Here is a 21,053-nt window from a genome sequence, read left to right on the forward strand (position 1 = left end):
TTTCTTAGCTTTATATTTGTTTGTTTGCTATGCTATGTAGCCATTGATAAACTAGCCTGTTATAGCTTCACCATGCAGCATGCTATTGCGCCCCCTTTCTGGCCATTCATTGTTAACTGTTGCTATATTTATGAATTGTTTTATCAATTTATATGCTTCTAACAGTTGCAATCAATGGTGTAATAGACAGCCGATTATGGTGTAATAACAGCCGATTAATTTTATGTTCATTGCTGTTATTGCCTGTTATTTGTACCTTTGTCTCATTTTAGATCAACCATACTCCATACAAAACCAACCAAGTCTCATGTCAACAACTGTCAATCATTCCCTGCCATGTGAACTGCATCTCTGCCTCTGTCTGCTCTTTAACAGGAGTCCCACAGTAGATACCCATTATCATAACCCACACCTAAACCTCAATCAGTTACAATCTTGTAACTGAAAAATATTGTGTGACAGGCTAGGAACCAACGTTTTGGTCAGTGTTTCCCTGGGCACACTTATTAAGGAAGGACATGCCTTCTACTAGCACTTCAAGCTATCTTATTAGCACTTCATTGTAATACAGAACTACAAGAATATGAAGTATCTGTAAATCTGCTCCACCCAACCTTATTATTCTATTTAATAATAATGTTGGGGGTACTGTAGATAAGTGTTTTCTAAATTAAAATAAATGTATGCAGGATGTTAATGACGATTTGTGACCAAGCAGTAAAACTGTGCCCAAAACCTGTATACTGTATCCATTTCTATTTGGTATCTATTTCTATTCTATTTTCTCTCCCCGCCACTCACTCTCTCACTCACCAGTCACAAATACAGTCAAGAATATTAGAATACTATTTTATGATTCTCAAGCATTCTGTTCCTCCTCCTTACTCCTTTCACTGTCAATCCTTCACCTAAACAATTCTCATGAGACAACATATGCTTTTAAGATTATTAATAAATTATTCATAATTCACAGATGAGAAAGCAGCCACATTCTGTGCTCTTCAGTGATATATGATTACAGAGTTGAGTTCGACATTCTTTTTCAAGAGTCTTAGAAATAGAAATCTATATACATTTTTGGAATTGTTTTTCTTATCACTTATCCTGTTGGGACCACTATGGATACTTACCAAATTAGCCTGATCTGCATTTGCCCTGTAAACAGTTTGCTGAGATGAAGAAGTTTTGTATGGACTGTCAAGGATAGTTATGGCAAGCGTGTGTGTATGTTAAATGACAGGGTTATGTGGGTATTTTGAAACCAAGTAAAGTGATGAAACAAAACCACACTGTCTGTTTTCCTTTTCGAAGCAGGTACCCAGCATGAGTAATACGTAAACACACGAGGAATGGGATGTAGGAGGCCTGCACTAGCCCGCCCACCCAGTCTGAAACAGCTGGGATCGAAACAGCAGGGATCGTCCAGTCACAGGCCTTAATCTCAAATGTTAATGAATTCTCAATAATATCTCCTGTGGTAACATAGTAAAGTCACATTGGCCTGTGTGGAACCTAACTTCTGTGTAACAAAAATAGAGGTACTGTATTTGAAGTGTATTCTCCTTTGTCTTTGGCAATTGAAGAGGTCATAAAGCAGCTCTGCCTCTTGAATTCTAATCCTGGTATTATACATGCAAAAACGTGTGACTGCATTGAAACATGGAGACAGTCACCTGGGGTCACACTCGCATATTGGCTCAGTCAATATTTACCAGGTCATCTGTCTTGCTGTTGAATTGTCCTCATGCCATATATTTTTATTAGGCATTTCCTGATGCCCTTATGCCCTGGCTGCTCTGATGGCTTTAGTTGCTTGGGAAAGAGTGTGTCCAATAGTTTATGATGAATGGAACACAGGGACATTTGTAAGAGAACCTTTGCTTTCCTTCCATCTGCCACAGAAATCATTTTCAGAGATCACACTCATCTCAAGACTGCGGTAGCAGAAAGACTCATCTACGTCTCCGCAAACACAAAATCTTAATAAACCTAATCTATTAGTCAAAATTGTCTTGTCTCTTTGTGTTGTTGTATTGTTAGGGGTAATGACAGTTGAAATTAGCTGTTCTAGAAAGCTGCAGCTGCCACTTGATTAGTCTCATTTCCCCACGGGGGTGGCATTTGACTGTAATAGCAGGTCTTGGCCTTCATTTATGGATCTCCACAGGTAAGAATGACTGAGCCATCCAATGATCACCCACCTCCTGCAAAAATGAGACTGAATATGGAAAGAAAGAGAAGTGGTAACTTTTTCTTATGCCATTTGCACAGCCTACATTCTCACGTCTATAACGATGTACAATATTGTAATTTTACTAATGAATACCAAGTAAGAAACAACACAGTGGCTCATATGACATTTTTTATGACATTTATCCCCACCCCAAACCCCCCAACCACTGTGCCACAGCATCTCACCACTATGTCTATATAGATCGGCTATTTTCTCACCTGTATTCTATTTTCTAATTTAACTGGCAGATTAAACCATGCATTATTTACCACATTTTTTGCCAAGAGGTCCTAAAATGAACATCAGAGCCGTGCAACCCTGTTGATTAATTTATGTGGTGCTGTTGTCTATTGGTGATGTTTCCAGCTCCTCTAGAACACCTGCTGGTAACAGCAGTGGGTACCACCTGTGCTTTCAACACACATATTTGTATACTGATAATGTCTCCATCTACAAGGGAAAGAAAGTTTGCAGTCAGCATAATGAAAAATAATACATGAAGCTAGTAAATAAAAAGAAACAGGTGAATCATGACTCTTGTCATAATGTGATCTAATCGTATTGGTAAAGTGCAGTGTCCATGGTTGCCTTTATATTTAAGCTGTGGCCTCTCCATCTGACCTTTTCCTCTCTTTGATCATGAGAGTAGGACTGAGAGATAGACCTTGGAATGTAGCTGTGGTTGCCTAGTTACTGCTTCCACAGGGCTTCCAGTGGGTTGCCTTGTTGCCTCTTCTCTCATTGGACCCTCTGACAGAAAAGCTAGTCCAGTGATGACAGTGATCTGTGTACCTCCACTGTTCTACCAGATATCTCTCTCTGTTGAGCTTGAAGACTTGACAAAGCTATCAGGACTAGAAGCATCATGCTGCTCATCCTCCTGCATTGTTATCAATTTAGGATAGAACATTTACAAGATAGCTTCTTTTACAAGTGATTCATTACAAGTTGTTAGATCTGGCCCAAAATGAAAAAAAGATTACAGTATTCACTGTATTGTTTTTTAAACACTACAATGAATACTGTAATATATACAGTAGTGTTTACAGTTAACTAAAGTATAAATACTGTAGTAAAAATAAATGTGGTCATATGTGGCTCAGTTGGTAGAGCATTGCACTTGCAACACCAGGGTTGTGGGTTTGATTCCCATGGGGGACCAGCATGAACAAAATATGAAAATGTATGCACTCCCTACTGAAAGTTACTCTGGATAAGAGTTTCTGCTAAATAACTCAAATGTAAAAATATATACTGTAGTAATTAAAGTAATGTTTTTGTGGACTGTAGGGTTTTGCAGACGTGCCTGTATTATTTACTATAGTGTTTCTGGTTTATGGAGGCTTTCTCCTTGAGGAAACCTACTGGAGAAATACTACAAGAGTGAATTGTCCATAATCTGTAGGTAGGAACAGTCGTGGCCAAAAATATTGGCACCCTTGCACTTTTTTCAAGTAACTCACAATTTCCGCAAAAAATAAGTTGAAATTGACCAAAGTACACTACATGACCAAAGGTATGTGGACACCTGCTCATTGAACATCTCATTCCAAAATCATGGAAATGAATATGGAGTTGGTTCCCCTTTTGCTGCAATAACAGCCTCCATTCTTCTGGGAAGGCTTTCTACTAGATGTTGGAACGTTGCTGCAGTCCTTGCTACCATTCAGCCTCATTCCTCCTCCACAAACTTTACAGTAGGCACTGTGCATTGGGGCAGGTAGCGTTCTCCTGGCATTCGCCAAATGCAGATTCACATGGGGATCTTAGGCTTGTGTGCGTTTGCTCGGCCATGGAAACCCATTTCATGAAGCTTCCGACGAACAGTTATTGTGCTGATGTTACTTCCAGAGGCTGTTTGGAACTTGGTAGTGAGTGTTGCAACCGAGGACAGATTATTTTTACGCGCTGTGCGCTTCATGCACTCGGCAGGCCCGTTCTGTGAGCTTGTGTGGCCTACCACTTTGCAGCTGAGCCGTTGTTGCTCCTAGACATTTCCACTTCACAATAACAGCACTTACAGTTGACTGGAGAAGCTCTAGCAGGGCAGAAACTGACTTGTTGGAAAGGTGGCATCCTATGATGGTGCCACGCTGAAAGTCACTGAGCTCTTCAGTAAGGTCATTCTACTGCCAATGTTTTATGGACATTGCATGGATGTGTGCTCGATTTTAAACACCTGTCAGAAACAGGTGTGGCTGAAATAGCCAAATCCAATCACTTGAAGGGGTGTCCACATACTTTGTATATATAGTGTATTTGGTCTTCACAATTCTTTATTTCACTGTTAATATTACAGAAACTTTGTTTTTGAAACAGAACTTAATATATTAATTTAAAATCAGTAAATAAACAGAAATGGCAGACAAAATTATTGACACCCTAGACTTAATATTCGGTAGTACAGCCTTTGGTCAAAATAACTGCAATCAAGCTCTTCCTATAGCCATCAATGAGCTTCCTGCACCTCTGTACTGGCAGTTTGGCTCACTCCTCTTGTGCAAACTGCTCCAGTTTTTTCCATATTTGAAGGGTGCCTTCTCTATACTGCGGTTTTCAGATCTCTCCACAAGTTTTAAATGGGATTTAGATATGGACTCATTGCTGGCCACTTCAGTAAAGTCCAGCGTTTTGTCTTGAACCATTCCTGTGTGCTTTTTGAAGTGTGTTTGGGGTCATTGTCCTGCTGGAAGACCCATGAACTTCGACAGAGACCAAGCTTTCTTGACACTGGGTCTGACATTGCGCTCCAAAAAGCCTTGGTATTCTCCTGATTTCATGATGCCATGCACACGTGCCAGTGCCAGAGGCAGCAAAGCAACCCCAAAACATCACTGAACCTCCTCCATGTTTGACTGTAGGGAAGGTGTTATTTTCTTTGAAGGCTTCATTTAGTTTTCTGTAAACATAGAGATGTTTTACCAAAAAGCTATAATTTGGTCTCATCTGTCCACAGGACATTCTTTGGCATGTTCAGGTGTGTTTTGGCAAATTACAGTCAGGCTTTCTTATATATCTCTCTCAGCAGTGGGGTCCTCCTGGGTCTCCTACCATATAACCCCCTTTCATTGAGTTGGCGACGGATGGTGCAAGTTGAAACTGTCGTACCTTGTTTCTGAAGGTCAGCTTGAATCTGTGTGGCAGATGATCAAGGTGCTTTCTCCACCATTCAAACAATCCTTTGCTGCAATCTTCTATCAAGTGTTCTCTTGCGGCCATGTCCATGGAGGTTGGCTACAGTGGCATGGGCCTTTAACTTCTTGATAACATTACGAATGGTGGAAACAGGAACATCAAGGTCTCTGGAGATGGACCTGTAGCCTTTAGATTTTTGATGCTTGGCAACAATCTTGTGTCTGACCTCCTCAGATAATACTCTGGTTTTCTTTCTTTTTTCCATGCTCATTGCAGTATACACAGTGACACAAAACGGGAGAATAAGTCCTTTTCTCTATTCAAACTGGTTGAATGAGTGACTTTCATATTGCAGGCACCTGCAACCACCACATGTGAGTTCAATTCCAAAGTAAAGGACAATCAGCTGCTTGAAATCTAATTATTTCTAACTACTTCTAGAAGGGTGCCGATAATATTGTCTGGGCCATTTTAGGATTTCTTTGTCGAATAAGCTAAGATTTAGTAAATTATTCCGATTTTTTTTGTTTTGTTCAGCTGCAAACCAAAGACATACATATGTGGATACCAATTTTTTATTTTTATTTACAGTTTTCTGAAAGAAATGGTGCATTATTTGAAAAAAGGGCAAGGGTGACAATATTTTCGGCCACGACTGTAGGTAGGTAGGTCGGTAGATACAACTGGGGTCTTCAGCGCTTCCCTATAACCTGTAGGGAACACAATATATGCTATATACTTGGCATGTAGGTTTCTCTTTCATGTGTGGCACAAATTGGGATATTGGGGAGGGGAATAGGCAGGGTATATTTGTCCTCTAACAGTGTCTGGTTGTTTCAAAGCTATAAATGATCTCTAGACCAAGGTTATTTTACAAACTGTGTTGCTAGTCTCATCTAGACTAGGTTACATCCTCCCACTGTAGATTACATTACAGACTGATGAAAGCCCTCTGAGAAGAGAAGTCTCAGACAAGGGCCTTTCTGCCTTTTAGATTCCTAAAAGCAACTTTTAATCTGTCTGCATATTTCAAGACATGGCAAATGAGGGTGCAGTGAAGTACCCAATGGGTTGTTGTATGATACTTTTCTCGTCAATCATCTTGAAAAAAATATATACTTAACTGGAAAATCAACCAATCCTCCATTATTAACACAATAGAAAGGTAAAATGCTTTATTACCAACATGTTGAAAGTGTCTGGGCAATGGAGAGAAACAAAATGGTGCCGTTTGAGGTCATGTGGCGGAGAGTGACGCAGGCGCTGGAGATGAGGGTTTGAGCAGGTCAGTTCTGGCTACAACCTGCTCTACTTTTCCATATCCCCTAAAAAATACCCTGAAAGACCCTATCCAACTAAACCTGTAAATCAGAATGTCCAAGATTAGTCCGAAATATAATAATTGTGTTGTAACTGTATCCCACACTAACTAAGGTTTTGTCCCATGTTTACAAAATCTATTAAAACCATTGTTCTGTGTGTCTTCATTTGATATTTTACACATTCAGTTGCTCATTGTCAAGATGATTGAGTGAATGCAATCTGTGTAAATCTGAGAGATCAATTGTCTTGTTAAATTGAAAGTGAACAGTACTCATCTTTTACAATAGTTTTATATTCAGAAGTGGATTAGTTTTACCCATTTTAGTACCCTTTAATAACTTATCAAATCTATTTCATAAAGGATAATACTCCAAATAGTGTACAGGGTATGTTCAATGCCGGTACTTTCAATTACATCAACAAGATAGCCCATAGTGGTGACTATCTGGTTTGTATGTTTGCGTAGTATGAGCAGGGTGGCAGACACAGAGACACATTGAATGTTATTTTTTAAATTGGAGATAAGAATATGACCAACCTATTCAGTTGTCAACAGGATATTACATGCATTGTCTCATTGTCAATTGTCTTGCATGAATACAACTGAATGTACTCTTACTTAGTTTGCCCATAGCTTCGGGAATTTAAAACAAACACATGTTCCACAGCTGTAGAATTCAAATAAATTGTATTGGTCACGTACTGTACACATGTTTAGCAGATGTTATTGTGGGTGTAGTGAAATGCTTGTGTTTCTAGCTCCAACAGTGCAGTAATATCTAACAATTCACAAATCAAATTGTATTAGTCACATGCACCGAATACAACAGGTAGACCTTACAGTGAAATGCTTACTTACAATCCCCTAACCAACAATGCAGTTTAAAAAATATATGAATAAGAAATAAAAAGTAACAAGTTATTAAAGAGCAGCAGTAAAATAACAATAGCGAGACTATATACAGGGAGGTACCGGTACAGAGCCAATGTGTGGGGGCAGAGTTATGTGGGCAGAGTTATTAAAGTGGGGGTAGAGTTATTAAAGTGACTATGTATAGATGATAACAACAGAGAGTAGCAGCGGTGTAAAAGAGGGTGGGGGGGGGTGGAATGCAAATAGTCTGGGTAGCCATTTGATTAGATGTTCAGGAGTCTTATGGCTTGGAGGTAGAAGCTGTTTAGAAGCCTCTTGGACCTAAACTTGGCGCTCCAGTACCGCTTGCCGTGGGGTAGCAGAGAGAACAGTCTATGACCAGGGCGGCTGGAGTTTTTGACCATTTTTAGAGCCTTCCTCTGACACCACCTGGTATAGTGGTCCTGCATGGCAGGAAGCTTAGCCCCAGTGATGTACTGGGTCGTACGCACTACCTTCTGTAGTGCATTGCGGTTGGAGGCCGAGCAGTTGCCATACCAGGCAGTGATGCAACCAGTCAGGATGCTCTCGATGGTGCAGCTGTAAAACCTGTGAGGATCTGAGGACCCATGCCAAAACGTTTCAGTTTCCTGAGGGGGGAGTACGTTTTGTCGTTCCCTCTTCACAACGGTCTTGGTGTGCTTGGTCCATGTTAGTTTGTTGGTGATGTGGACACCAAGGAACTTGAAGCTCTCAACCTGCTCCACTACAGCCCCATCAATGAGAATGGGGGTGTGCTCGGTCCTCTTTTTCCTGTAATCCACAATCATCTCCTTTGTCTTGATCACATTGAGGGAGAGGTTGTTGTCCTGGCACCAGATGGCCAGGTTTCTGACCTCCTCCCTACGGGCTGTCTCGTCATTGTCGGTGATCAGGCCTACCACTGTTGTGTCATCAGCAAACTTAATGATAGTGTTGGAGTCGTGCCTGGCTGTGCAGTCATGAGTGAACAGGGAGTACATGAGGGGACTGAGCACGCACCACTGAGGGGCCCCTGTGTTGAGGATCAGCGTGGCGGATGTGTTGTTAACTACCCTTACCACCTGGGGGCGGCCCGTCAGGAAGTCCAGGATCCAGTTGCAGATGGAGGTGTTTAGTCCCAGGGTCCTTAGTTTATTGATGAGCTTTGAGGGCACTATGGTGTTGAACGCTGAGCTGTAGTCAATTAATAGCATTCTCACATAGGTGTTCCTTTTGTCCAGGTGGGAAAGGGCAGTGTGGAGTGCACGAGATTGCATCATCTGTGGATATGTGAGGGCAATATGCAAATTGGAGTAGGTCTAGGGTTTCTGGGATAATGGTGTTGATGTGAGCCATGACCAGCCGTTCAAAGCACGTCGTGGCTACAGACGTGAGTGCTATGGGTCGGTAGTCATTTAGGCAGGTTACCTTAGTGTTCTTGGGCACAGGGACTATGTTGGTATTACAGACTCGGACAGGGAGAGGTTGAAAATGTCAGTGAAGACACTTGCCAGATGGTCAGCGCATGCTCGCAGTACACGTCCTGGTATTCCGTCTGGCCCTGCGGCCTTGTGAATGTTGACCTGTTTAAAAGGTCTTACTCACATCGGCTGGGGAGAGCGTGATCACACAGTCTTCCGGGACAGCTCGTGCTCTCATCTATGTTTCAGTGTTTTTTGCCTCGAAGCGAGCATAGAAGTAGTTTAGCTCGTCTGGTAGGCTCGTGTCACTGGGCAGCTCTCGGCTGTGCTTCCCTTTGTAGTCTAATGGTTTGCAAGCCCTGCCTAATCCGACGAGCGTCAGAGCCGGTGTAGTACGATTCAATCTTAGTCCTGTATTGACGTTTTGCATGTTTGATGGTTTGTCGGTGGGCATGGTGGCCATGGCTTCTAGTTGGGGTATGTAAGTACGGTGACTGTGGGGACGACATCATCGATGTACTTATTGATGAAGCCAATGACTGATGTGGTGTACTCCTCAATGCCATCGGAGGAATGCCGGAACATATTCCAGTCTGTGCTAGAAAAGCAGTCCTGTAGCTTAGCATATGCTTTATCTGACCACTTTTTTATTGATCTAGTCACTGCTGCTTCCTGCTTTAATTTTTGCTTGTAAGCAGGCATCAGGAGGATAGAATTATGGTCAGATTTGCTAAATGGAGGGCGAGGGAGAGCTTTGTATGCGTCTCTGTGTGTGGAGTAAAGGTGGTGCAGAGTTTTTCCCCCTCTGGTTGCACGTTTAACATGCTGATAGAAATTTGTTAAGACAGATTTAAGTTTCCCTGCATTAGTCCCCGGCCACTAGGAGCGCCGCCTCTGGGTGAGCGTTTTCCTGTTTGCTTATGTCACGGATCCCTCTGGAACTTTCATTACGCATACCTGGCCCCTATTCCCAGTGATTCGTAATTGTAAAAGTGTGTCCTTGGTTTACCGTTGTCCTGTCGATTATTGTTCCCATGTCCGTTGGTGCGTTTGAGTACCTGTGCTGTGTGTTTTGGCTTTCATGCCATTGTGGATTGCTCAGATGATTACGGGTCTCATCCCGTGTTACTCATTGTGCGCTTGTGTTATTTATTCAAGGTACTCCTCGCTCTTTTGTTTGGGTTTAAACCTTGTGTTTTGTATAGTGTTTGTTTGGTCTTCGTCCCCGTGCCCTTACACGGCACGCCGTAATTTGGGTATAATAAAAAAACTATTACGTATTCCTGCGCCTGTCTCCCGAATCATTCATACCAGCGTGACAGCTTATGGCGGAATACAGCTCATTGTGTGTGGTCTTAGGGCCAGCTTCAGTCTGTAATGGTATGCAGACAGCTACGAAAAATACAGATAAACTCTCTAGGTAAAACTCTTGGCCACAACCTAAACGATACAGCTTAAACGATACAGCTCCGTGCACCAGCTGTTATTTACAAAAATACATAGTCCCTGCCCCTTGTCTTACCAGACGCCGCTGTTCTATCCTGCCGATACAGCGTATAGCCAGCCAGTTGTATGCTGATAATGTCATCGTTCAGCCACGACTCCGTGAAGCATAAGATATTCATTTTGAATGTCCCGTTGGTAGTTTAATCTTCCGCGGAGGTCATTGATTTTATTTTCCAAAGATTGCACGTTTGCTAGCAGAATGGAAGGCAGTGGGGGTTTATTTGATCGCCTACGAATTCTCAGAAGGCAGCCCGCCCTCCGGCCCCTTTTTCTCCACCTTCTCTTCACGCAAATGACAGGGATCTAGGCCTGTTTCCAGGAAATCAGTATCATTCACATCGGGCTCGTTGGACTCGTTAAAGGAAACAAGGATTCTGCCAGTTCGTGGTGAGTAATCGTGTCCAGAAGATCTTTTCAGGCATTAGAGACGGTAGCGGCAACATTATGTACAAAATAAGTAAAAAAATAAGTTACAAACAACGCAAAGAAACACGTAAAATGTCAGCTTTCTGCCCCCGGCGCCACAACCTAAAAGTAAAATAAGTAGAATATAGTATATACAAATGAGATGAGTATAGCAAAAATATGTAAACATTATTAAAGTGACAATTCCTTGTTGCTTCTCTGACCATGACTATTAGCTCTGTACTTAGTTGAGATTGGTTTTGCACATTAGTGATAGGGTGTCCACTATAGGATACAGATATTCTCTCCTACTTTACCAACTGCTCTAGTGCCTCTACTTACAGAAAAACATGTATCTCATTACTATTTACATGTGGTGGTTGAGAGGAAAAGCAGGTTGAGTGCATTGGTCCATGCAAAATGTGAAGAGTAGAAATAATAACTTATGTAAAGTAAATTGAATCTGTCAGTCAGACTGAAAGAGCATAACCATGCCATTTGGACTCTTAATATAGCAAGTTTAAGAAAAATGTTCTCAGAGTTAATAATAATCTCCTCAATGTCTGAAAGTAGGCTTATATTATTTGCCAATATAAATGGCCTGAATGATACATCTGCATGTCGGGAAAAGTGAAACATCCCATTTGTAGTCTTGCTCGCCAGAAGAAAGTATGGCACTCCACAGCAGCTGTAGGAAGAGACTATACTGATTGTAAAGTCCAACATTCCACATTGTATTTCAGTGCCATCTGGTGGTGGTGTAGGCTTATCGAAACATACAGTGAGCTCCAAGTATTGAGATAGTGACATTTTGTGTTGTTGTTGTCTCTTTTGTTCACCTTCAAAATAAAAGTTATCAATTGAAACATCCAAACGGATACAAATAGTGGAATAATGCCATATTTGGACTAGACAATGCTAAACAAGGTTGAAGTGTTACATAACTTACAAATAAATACAATAATTAATACCATTAATACCATAAACAGTAAAAAAAATAATCCCTCTGGATGTATTATACAGCATAACTGCATTGGGGGCATACATGTACGCACTGTACAGCCTTACCTATGGACTGTGCACCCATGAAATGGGATATCAGCCTACTCAGTGACACCCACAGATTCCAATTCCAAAGAGTTCACACAAGTATTAGCGTCATGTAGGACTTTGACTGTGGCAAATCACCTCCCCAGTTCGTCTATTATGCGTATTGAACTGTACAGCCGTACCTATAGCGTGTGTACCCATGCAATGGGGTATCAGTCTACCCACAGAACACACATATTAGCGTCACAGCTCTTATTGCAGGTCTCTGAAACCACTGAAATGAACCACGTTAGCTCACCAGTCAGCCTATTGTGCATATCTTGTGTCTGACCTCCTCAGACTAAAGTTATTAAAAGTATTCAGACGCCTTGACTTTTCCACATTTTGTTATATTACAGCAAGAGGCGACCCGTCATTCATGGCAGGTGTGGCAGAACCCCACCTGTTTTGAGCCCCACATTTTTTGCATATATTTATTTATTGGGGGGGCTTGCCTGTTTTGCATGTTATTTTGCATTAATACTTGTTACATCAGTTTGCAAACAATGTAAAAGAAAATATATATAATTGAGTTAATAAAGCCGCATAGAAACATTCAGCTCCAAACTGAAGGTGTTTCAGCCTCAGTGCTTTCTGTGATGTTGGGGCAGGCCAGCAGAAAATAGGAGCATTGCACCGTGAATGGCTCAGTGTTCTGTCACTCGTGGGACACTACGTCACCCGTCTTTAGTAAGGGGAGACATCAAGAACGAGAGCCCTTCGGTGTCCTGCCATAGACTTAGATTATAAGTGCCCTTCCAAGAAGTCTCAAGGTCATTGGCCACAGAAATGAAATCAAATCATGTTAAATGTACAGTAGCTTTGATTGGACTGATCATGTCAATATCTTACTTTCAAAATCTTAGCTAGCAGTCATCATGAATCAAGTCTACTGGCAAATAATTTTTAATCCTTGTCATATGAAGAGAAAATATAGATAAAAAATATCGGTGCTCATCGGCAATTGGACATATACATTACACAACAATTTGGAAATCGCAAATTCAACAATGAGTTGTTTGGAAGGAATCGGTGACAGTGGCTAACCGCAAGCCTTGCAACTGGGAAGTCAGACTGGGAAAATATGTTTTGAATAAATATTTTTCTTGGATGACAAAATTTGCCCACAAAGGACCGGCGCGCACAACAAGATGAGTCCATAAATTATGTAATATGGCAGGGAGATATGGTCAGCCATATCAGCTATGTTTTTTTTTTTAATGCAGTAAACAAGGCTGAATGAATTGTTTCGCTGCCAGACAAGGCTCCGCTGATAGCCAGGTGTAGCAGTGGTAAGGATTCACTCCATTGTGCTGGAAAGAAAGCTCTGCTGTTGGGACAGCTTTATGTAGGCCCTAACAGTTTGCGGGCACTGCTTGTCGCCATTATAAATGAATGTATTGTTTACTGTTGTGTTATGTAGTGGCTTTCCGAAGAAAAAATGGTTTGCCCCACCATGATTTACATGCTAAAATCGACTCTGGTTACAGCCTTATTTTAAACGTATTTCAAAATATATATATCGATCTACACACAATACCCCATAATGACAAAGCAAAAACAGTGTTGACATTTTTGCAAATTTATTATAGATAAAATCTGAAATACCTTATGTAAATAAGTATTCAGACCCTTTGCTATGAGACTCGAAATTGAGCTCAGGTGCATCTGGTTTCCATTGATCATACTTGAAATGTTTCTACAACTTGATTGGAGTCCACCTGTAGTAAATTCAATTGATTTGACATGATTTGGAAAGGCACACACCTGTCTAAGGTCCCACAGTTGACAGTGCAAGTCAGAGCAAAAACCAAGCCATGAGGTCGAATAAATTGTCTGTAGAGCTCCGAGACAGGATTGTGTCGAGGCACACATCTGGGGAAGGGTACCAAAACATTTCTGCAGTGGCCTCCATCATTCTTAAATGGAAGAAGTTTGGAACAACCAAGACTCTTCCTAGAGCTGTCCGCCCGGCCAAACTGAGCAATTGGGGGAGAAGGGCCTTGGTCAGGGAGGTGACCAAGAACTGGATGGTCACTGACAGAGCTCCAGAGTTCCTCTGTGGAGATGGGAGAACCTTCCAGAAGGACAACCATCTCTGCAGCTCTCCACCAATCAGGCCTTTATGGTAGAGTAGCCAGACGGAAGCTACTCCTCAGGAAAAGGCACATGACAGCCCGCTTGGATTTTGCCAAAAGTCACCTAAAAGGACTCAGACCATGAGAAACAAGATTCTCTGGTCTGATGAAACCAAGATTGAACTGTTTGGCCTGAATTCCAAGCATCACATCTGGAGGAGTTCCTGGCATAATCCCTACGGTGAAGTATAGTGGTGGCAACATCATGCTGTGGGGATGTTTTTCAGCGGCAGGGACTGGGAGACTAGTCAGGATCGAGGGAAAGATGAACGGCGCAAAGTACAGAGAGATCCTTGATGAAAACCTTCAGAGTGCTCAGGACCTCAGACTGGGGTGAAGGTTCACCTTCCAACAGGACAACGACTCTAAGCACACAGCCAAAACAATGCAGGAATGTACTTGAGTGGCCCAGCCAGAACCTAGACTTGAACCTGATCAAACATTTATGGAGAGACCGGAAAATAGCTGTGCAGCTATGCTCCCCATCCAACCTGACAGAGCTTGAGAGGATCTGCAAAGAAGAATGTGAGAAACTCCGCAAATACACGTGTGCCAAGCTTGTAGCGTCATACCCAAGAAGACTCGAGGCTGTAATCATTGCGAAAGGTGTTTCAACAAAGTACTGAGTAAAGAGTCTGAGTACTCATGTAATTGTATTATTTAAGTTTTCTAAATTTGTAAAAACCTGTTTTTGCTTGTTCATTATGGGGTATAGTATGTAGATTGAGGGGAAAAAACGATTGACTCAATTTTAGAATAAGGCTGTAATGTAACAAAATGTGAAAAGTTGAGGGGTCTGAATACTTTCCGAATGCACTGTACACAGTGGACTGTACAGACTTACCTATAGAGTGTGCACCCATAAAATGTGGTATCAGCTAGGATTTTTTGGTGGGAACCAGGTTACCAAGATTTACCACGATTTACCACCCAAACCCATCCCCTATTTGACTACAAATATCAGTGTGTATAAATGTATTTAAAAAATATGGCAGCGTTAGCTAACGAGAGTTGGAGCCAACATGTTTTCAGCACTTTTTTCCCTTGACTGATCAAAACTCATTTGCTCTTGCTCTCTCTTGTCTCTCTGTGGCAGACATAGTTAGCAATATGTTTGGAACGTCAAATCGCAGTATCGAATCGCAATACATATAGAATTGTGAGGATCGCTATATCATATCGGCACATAATATCGTATTGTGAGGTCCCTGGCAATTCCCAGCCGTAAGGAACAGTGTGACGTTAAATGGAACTGTTAAATTATATGCAATGTCTAAATTCTGTCCCATACTTCATACGGTCTTCTCTGCTCTGACATCCGCATGATCAATAATCGTGTGTGCGTTGTTGTAGCCTACCGTATTTACACATACAAATCGCCATGAATTCAAAGCACATGCATTGTTTATCCTGAAACTGTACACTCGAACTTGAAATGCAGCTCCCGAGTGGCAGCGGTCTACGGCACTGCTTCTCAGTGCTAGAGGCGTCACTACAGACCCTGGTTTGATTCCACACTATATCACAACTGGCCATGATAGGGCGGCGCACAATTGGCCCAGTGTTGTCCTGGTTTGGCCGGGGTAGGCCGTCATTGTAATTAAGAAATTGTTCTTAACTGACTTTCCTAGTTAAATAAAGGATAAAAAAGTTAATACATAAAAAAAATTGGCTCCAACGGGAAGCATTGATGCACTCTGCTTTTAGAGAGCCCACTTAAGAAAAAAAAAAATAGAAACAGGTACGGCCCATAGCCTATGGAAATTATTTTGTTTGTTTGTTTGCTATAGGGTAGGACTACCAGGTCCTGCATTAAGAGCTATTACCTTAATATTTGAGTAAACTCTTTGGAATTGTAATCTGTGGGTGTCACCGAGTAGGTGAAGCTGGCTGTACAGTGGACATATGCACGCCCCCAATGCAATTGTGCAGTCTAATACATCCACAGGGGGATCTGATTTTTTTTTTTTTTTTTTACTGTTTGTCAAATTAATTATTATTGCATTATTTTTAAGTTATGTAACAACATTCCAACCTCGTTTAGCATTATCTAGTGGTCCAGATATGGCATTATTCCACTACTTGTATCCATTTGGATCAGTTTCAATGGTGAGCTTTTATTTTCAGGGTGCATGCACCCAGTGGTGGAAAAAGTACCCAATTGTCATACTTGAGTAAAAGTAAACATACCTTAATATAAAATAACTCAAGTAAAAGTGAAAGTCACGCAGTAAAATACTACTTGAGTAAAAGTCTAAAAGTGTTTGGTTTTAAATATACTTAAGTATCCAAAGTAAATAGAATTGCTAAAATGTACTTAAGTATCAAAAGTAAAAGTAGAAATAATTTCAAGTTCCTTACATTAAGCAAACCAGACGTCACAATTTTTATTTTTATTGACAGATAGCCAGGGGCACTCTCCAACACTCAGACATAATTTACAAGCGAACCGTTTGTGTTTAGTGAATCCGACAGATCAGAGGTAGTAGGGATGACAAGGGGTGTTCTCTTGATAAGTGTGTGAATTGGACCATTTGTGTCACAATGTACTTTTGGGTGTCCGGGAAAATGTATGGAGTAAAAGTACAACATATAAATAGTAAAGTAAAGTACAGATCTCCCAAAAAACTACTTAAGTAGAACTTTTAAGTATTTTTACACCACTGCGTGCACCCTATTGTTGCTAGCTAAGCTTCATACGTCACCGTTTTACTTCCAATGGCTTGCGATTGGCTTGTGTGGCTGTACATAGAGTGGGCGGATAATAGCTGAGCCTATCTAGCTATACATTTATATCTGCATCGTTGCGCCACATAACAAGGCGAAATCAGCTAACTACAATGCTAGGAAAAAAGGATTCATAAAGGACCTATATCTATAAGGTTATCACCATGGAGTCCTATGATATAATAGCAAATCAGCCTGTGGTTATTGATAATGTAAGTAGCCAACATCATTGGTAAATGTAACGGTAACTAAGGTAACCGAAAAGTCGCTAACGTTAGTTTGCTTTTCAATGGGTGGTGGTCGTTGTCTTGTTTATAGCTCAAGTTAGCTAGCTAGCTGATTAGCCTGTAGTATGCTTTTGCAAACCCTCTTATTGTCTAGATGGTTAGCTAACAAGATTAGCTAGCTAAAGCCACAGAGATCAAATATCTTTGCTAAAGCCACTGACTAGCTTTGCGACTCAGTCAGTAGCTAGTTAGCTACCTGCCATAGCATTGTGAGACGGGAAGGGTGATGACCAAGGCTAACAACAAGCTAACGTTAGATGGCTGCATCCCCAACCAATCCATCCCAATGCAGTATGCTAACTATGGGGAGCTCACAGAGTAAAACAATGTATCTTACTTTTCAACTAGTTAGGTTAGTTTGCTAGCTAGCTATAAATAAGAAGTCTAGCCAACGTTAATTATGAAAGAAAGGACGAGTTAGGAAACTAGCGCATCATCTAACGTTAGGCTAGATTATTAACAGCCTTTCTCTTCAGGCTACTTGATAGCAGCATCATTGTGAAATAAAATAAAGAATAATTTACTTATGCATCATTGTGTTGCTGATCGTAATCAATGCAAGGCATTAGAGTACAATAATTAAGGAATAGCATATTTTTACTACTGATATTGGGGTCTGATCCAGTAGTTTACAATAGGCCAGTGTGCTGCCCCTCAGCGCTGTCTCATGACTACTGACTGATATCACTGTACAAACAGGATGAACAGATGGGGCCAGAGACGCCCTCAGTCCCTATAATAAATGAGTTAATACATGTAGCCGACGTTGCATGGACCTACATTTTCTTACTTTCTCTTTCAGGGCTCCGGTGTTGTTAAAGCTGGTTTTGCAGGAGACCAGATCCCCAAATACTGCTTCCCAAACTAGTAAGATCAAACACTACAGCCATCTCAACACTATAATATTAAATACTTAAATGTATTTGACTGAAATGCTTTGTTTGAATGAAAAGAGTATGTAAAATGATCCATGTGTTTACCTTCTAGTGTGGGTCGTCCAAAGCATGTTCGGGTGATGGCAGGTGCTCTGGAAGGAGATCTCTTCATTGGCCCAAAAGCAGAGGTACAGTGCTCTACTAAGACCGATGCCTGTGGCCCTGTGTCACTGATAATGTAAAGGGCTTTATGGGCCTGTATGCCTATATGTAGGCTGTTATTAACACTAAATCTGTATTTTTAAACAAAATATAGTACTTTGGCTGCTATTCCCAAGACTTTATCTCTCCATGTGGTTGTAGGAACACAGGGGGCTCCTGTCTGTGCGGTACCCAATGGAGCACGGTATTGTGAAGGACTGGAATGACATGGAGCGCATCTGGCAATATGTGTACTCTAAGGAGCAACTACAGACCTTCTCTGAAGAGGTATTTTTCTCTGGTTTCTGTGACACACTTATGGATACTTTTAATTTGATCATGAGAGCTGGTGTTCTTTCTCAGCGCTTCTTGAAGTGAATATGAATTTGATAGTTTTTTTTTTTTTTTTACTGTTTCACTGCATTGACTTTCTTTTGCATTTCTCCTAATGTCCTTTAGCATCCTGTGCTGCTGACAGAGGCCCCCTTGAACCCAAGTAGAAACCGGGAGCGTGCAGCAGAGGTGTTCTTTGAGACCTTCAATGTACCAGCGCTCTTCATCTCCATGCAGGCAGTATTAAGCTTGTGAGTTTGTTTTTCCTCTAGATATCTTGTCTCTTGTTTGCCAGCCTTATGTTGGGCATACCAGTACATTAAAAGATTTCACTCCCAGAGGAGGTAAATGGTCATCACTAGTTATCACAGCCATATAGGTCATAAAACCTCTCCTATAGCTGTGGTAGCTAGTGACAACTAAGGAAACCCCAGGTTAATATGACATGTAATGCATTAGTAACTGTAGCGATGTGAAAATGATCATTAGCAAAAACCGTTTTGAATGTCTCTTTGGATATTGCAGATATGCCACAGGCCGGACAACAGGAGTGGTGCTGGATGCTGGTGATGGGGTAACCCATGCTGTGCCCATCTATGAAGGCTTTGCCATCCCTCACTCTATCATGCGGGTGGACATTGCTGGACGTGATGTCTCACGCTACCTACGCCTGCTAATGCGCAAGGAAGGCTATGACTTCCACACCTCAGCTGAGTTTGAGGTTGTGCGCACTATCAAAGAGGTACGGATGAAGAAATTGTTGTATTTTTGATGGGATCAAGGCAAATAGTTGTATAAATCTTCAAGACACTATCAGTCCTGTTATTTGTTTCATTCTTTGTCCTTGACGCCTGTCACCCTAATTGTTTACCTCTGCAGAGAGCATGCTACCTCTCACTGAACCCACAAAAAGATGAGACCTTGGAGACAGAGAAGGTGCAGTACACTCTTCCTGATGGCAGCACATTGGATGTGAGTCATGTTAGATACATTCTCAAAATGTTTAAGATTGTGTTCTGGAAGTTAAATATTACTACTTACTTTGACATTAACATATAAGCTGTTGTATTTTACTGAAGAATTGACAGCTTGTTATCCCCTGTGTAGATTGGTCCTGCTCGGTTCCGAGCCCCAGAGCTCCTCTTCCGTCCAGACCTGATAGGGGACGAGAGTGAAGGAATCCACGAAGTTCTTGCTTTTGCCATCCAGAAGTCCGACATGGACCTGCGACGTACACTCTTTTCCAACATTGTTCTCTCTGGGGGCTCCACACTCCTCAAAGGTATGGACTAGAGTCCTGTCCCACCAATTACATATTGAAGACTGTAGCAAACAAACTCCACTGCTTCAGCATTGGCTAATTGTATTACTCTCCCTGTTTACAATTCTTTTTTTTCTGTCCCAAAGGTTTTGGTGACCGGTTGTTAAGTGAAGTAAAAAAGTTGGCACCTAAAGATGTGAAAATAAAGGTATTTGCTGCCTTAACCTTGGCGCCGTATTTACCTATGTATGCGCACTGAGCAGCAATTTCAATGTATGTTTAATGTTGGTGCAACATATTTCTGAACTAGTTGTGCTGTTTCACAGCCAGTTTATTTCCCTGTTTTACTCTGTTAGATCTCTGCACCTCAAGAACGACTCTACTCCACGTGGATAGGGTAAGTAACGTCATGTGATCAGCCACACTCAGATTAAACATTAGTCTGTTTCCAGAGTAATGGACAGTAATGATCCTCTGTTGTATGCTTTAAGGGGCTCCATCCTTGCGTCACTGGACACCTTCAAGAAGATGTGGGTTTCAAAGAAGGAGTATGAGGAAGACCGAGCACGTGCCATCCATCGGAAGACCTTCTGAAGAGACTGGCGGTGCTCCTATTCTGCCAAAAAGAAAATCCACCACACCCCCTGATGGGGAGAGCCCATGACTCCCTATGGCATGCCATCTACTGACTCCCCTACACGCCATATGACGGGGAAACTGGCTAGGACTGGCAAAGTGTTGACCAGCATTTACCAGACAGACCCAGAACCTGTCCCAATGACAAGGCTTTAAGTTGCATCTCTTGATATTGTGGATTTTTTGTTTTTTTTGTTTAACACATTCAAGGCTAAGTTGCATTGCTTTATTCAAATTCTGTATTCTGTGTGTTATGCCCCATAAAATCCATCACTTAAATGACAATGAAGGTGAACGTTCTGCTTTACTTTGATAGATTCAATTAAGACTTTTTTTTACCTTTGGGCGTTGTTACTGTGGCACATTAAACAGTGTGCAAATATACCTTAAGAACTAGTTAAAGTTGTCTCCTTATTTCCCACAGTCTGAATGGAGACAGTTTAAAGGAAATGTTAAAATATGACCCAGTGTACTGTAACTTACACCGACTCCATTTAAAAGTGTTGCTTCATATTCAACTGTTGAAAGATGACACTGATGGATAATTTTTTTTTACTGATGTTGCAATTTCTGAGGAGAACTTTCCCTTATTTCAAACCCAAGTGGATC

At 41.4% G+C, this 21,053-nt stretch overlaps 1 protein-coding gene across 1 annotated transcript; it reads left to right on the top strand.

The window, feature by feature from the left end:
* The first annotated feature begins 16,909 nt into the window (after window positions 1-16,909).
* Window positions 16,910-20,828, top strand: LOC111957838 (beta-centractin). Its single transcript, XM_023978865.2, has 11 exons — window positions 16,910-17,063; window positions 17,941-18,005; window positions 18,126-18,201; window positions 18,377-18,502; window positions 18,674-18,798; window positions 19,073-19,289; window positions 19,427-19,519; window positions 19,655-19,829; window positions 19,955-20,016; window positions 20,165-20,205; window positions 20,300-20,828. Exons 1-11 carry the CDS (start codon window positions 17,016-17,018, stop codon window positions 20,400-20,402), a joined length of 1,131 nt encoding a protein of 376 aa, XP_023834633.1. The 5' UTR covers window positions 16,910-17,015; the 3' UTR covers window positions 20,403-20,828.
* The last annotated feature ends 225 nt before the right edge of the window (window positions 20,829-21,053 follow it).

The sequence above is a fragment of the Salvelinus sp. IW2-2015 genome, linkage group LG33 (genome assembly GCF_002910315.2).
Source record: "Salvelinus sp. IW2-2015 linkage group LG33, ASM291031v2, whole genome shotgun sequence".
Classification (NCBI taxonomy): Eukaryota; Metazoa; Chordata; class Actinopteri; order Salmoniformes; family Salmonidae; genus Salvelinus; species Salvelinus sp. IW2-2015.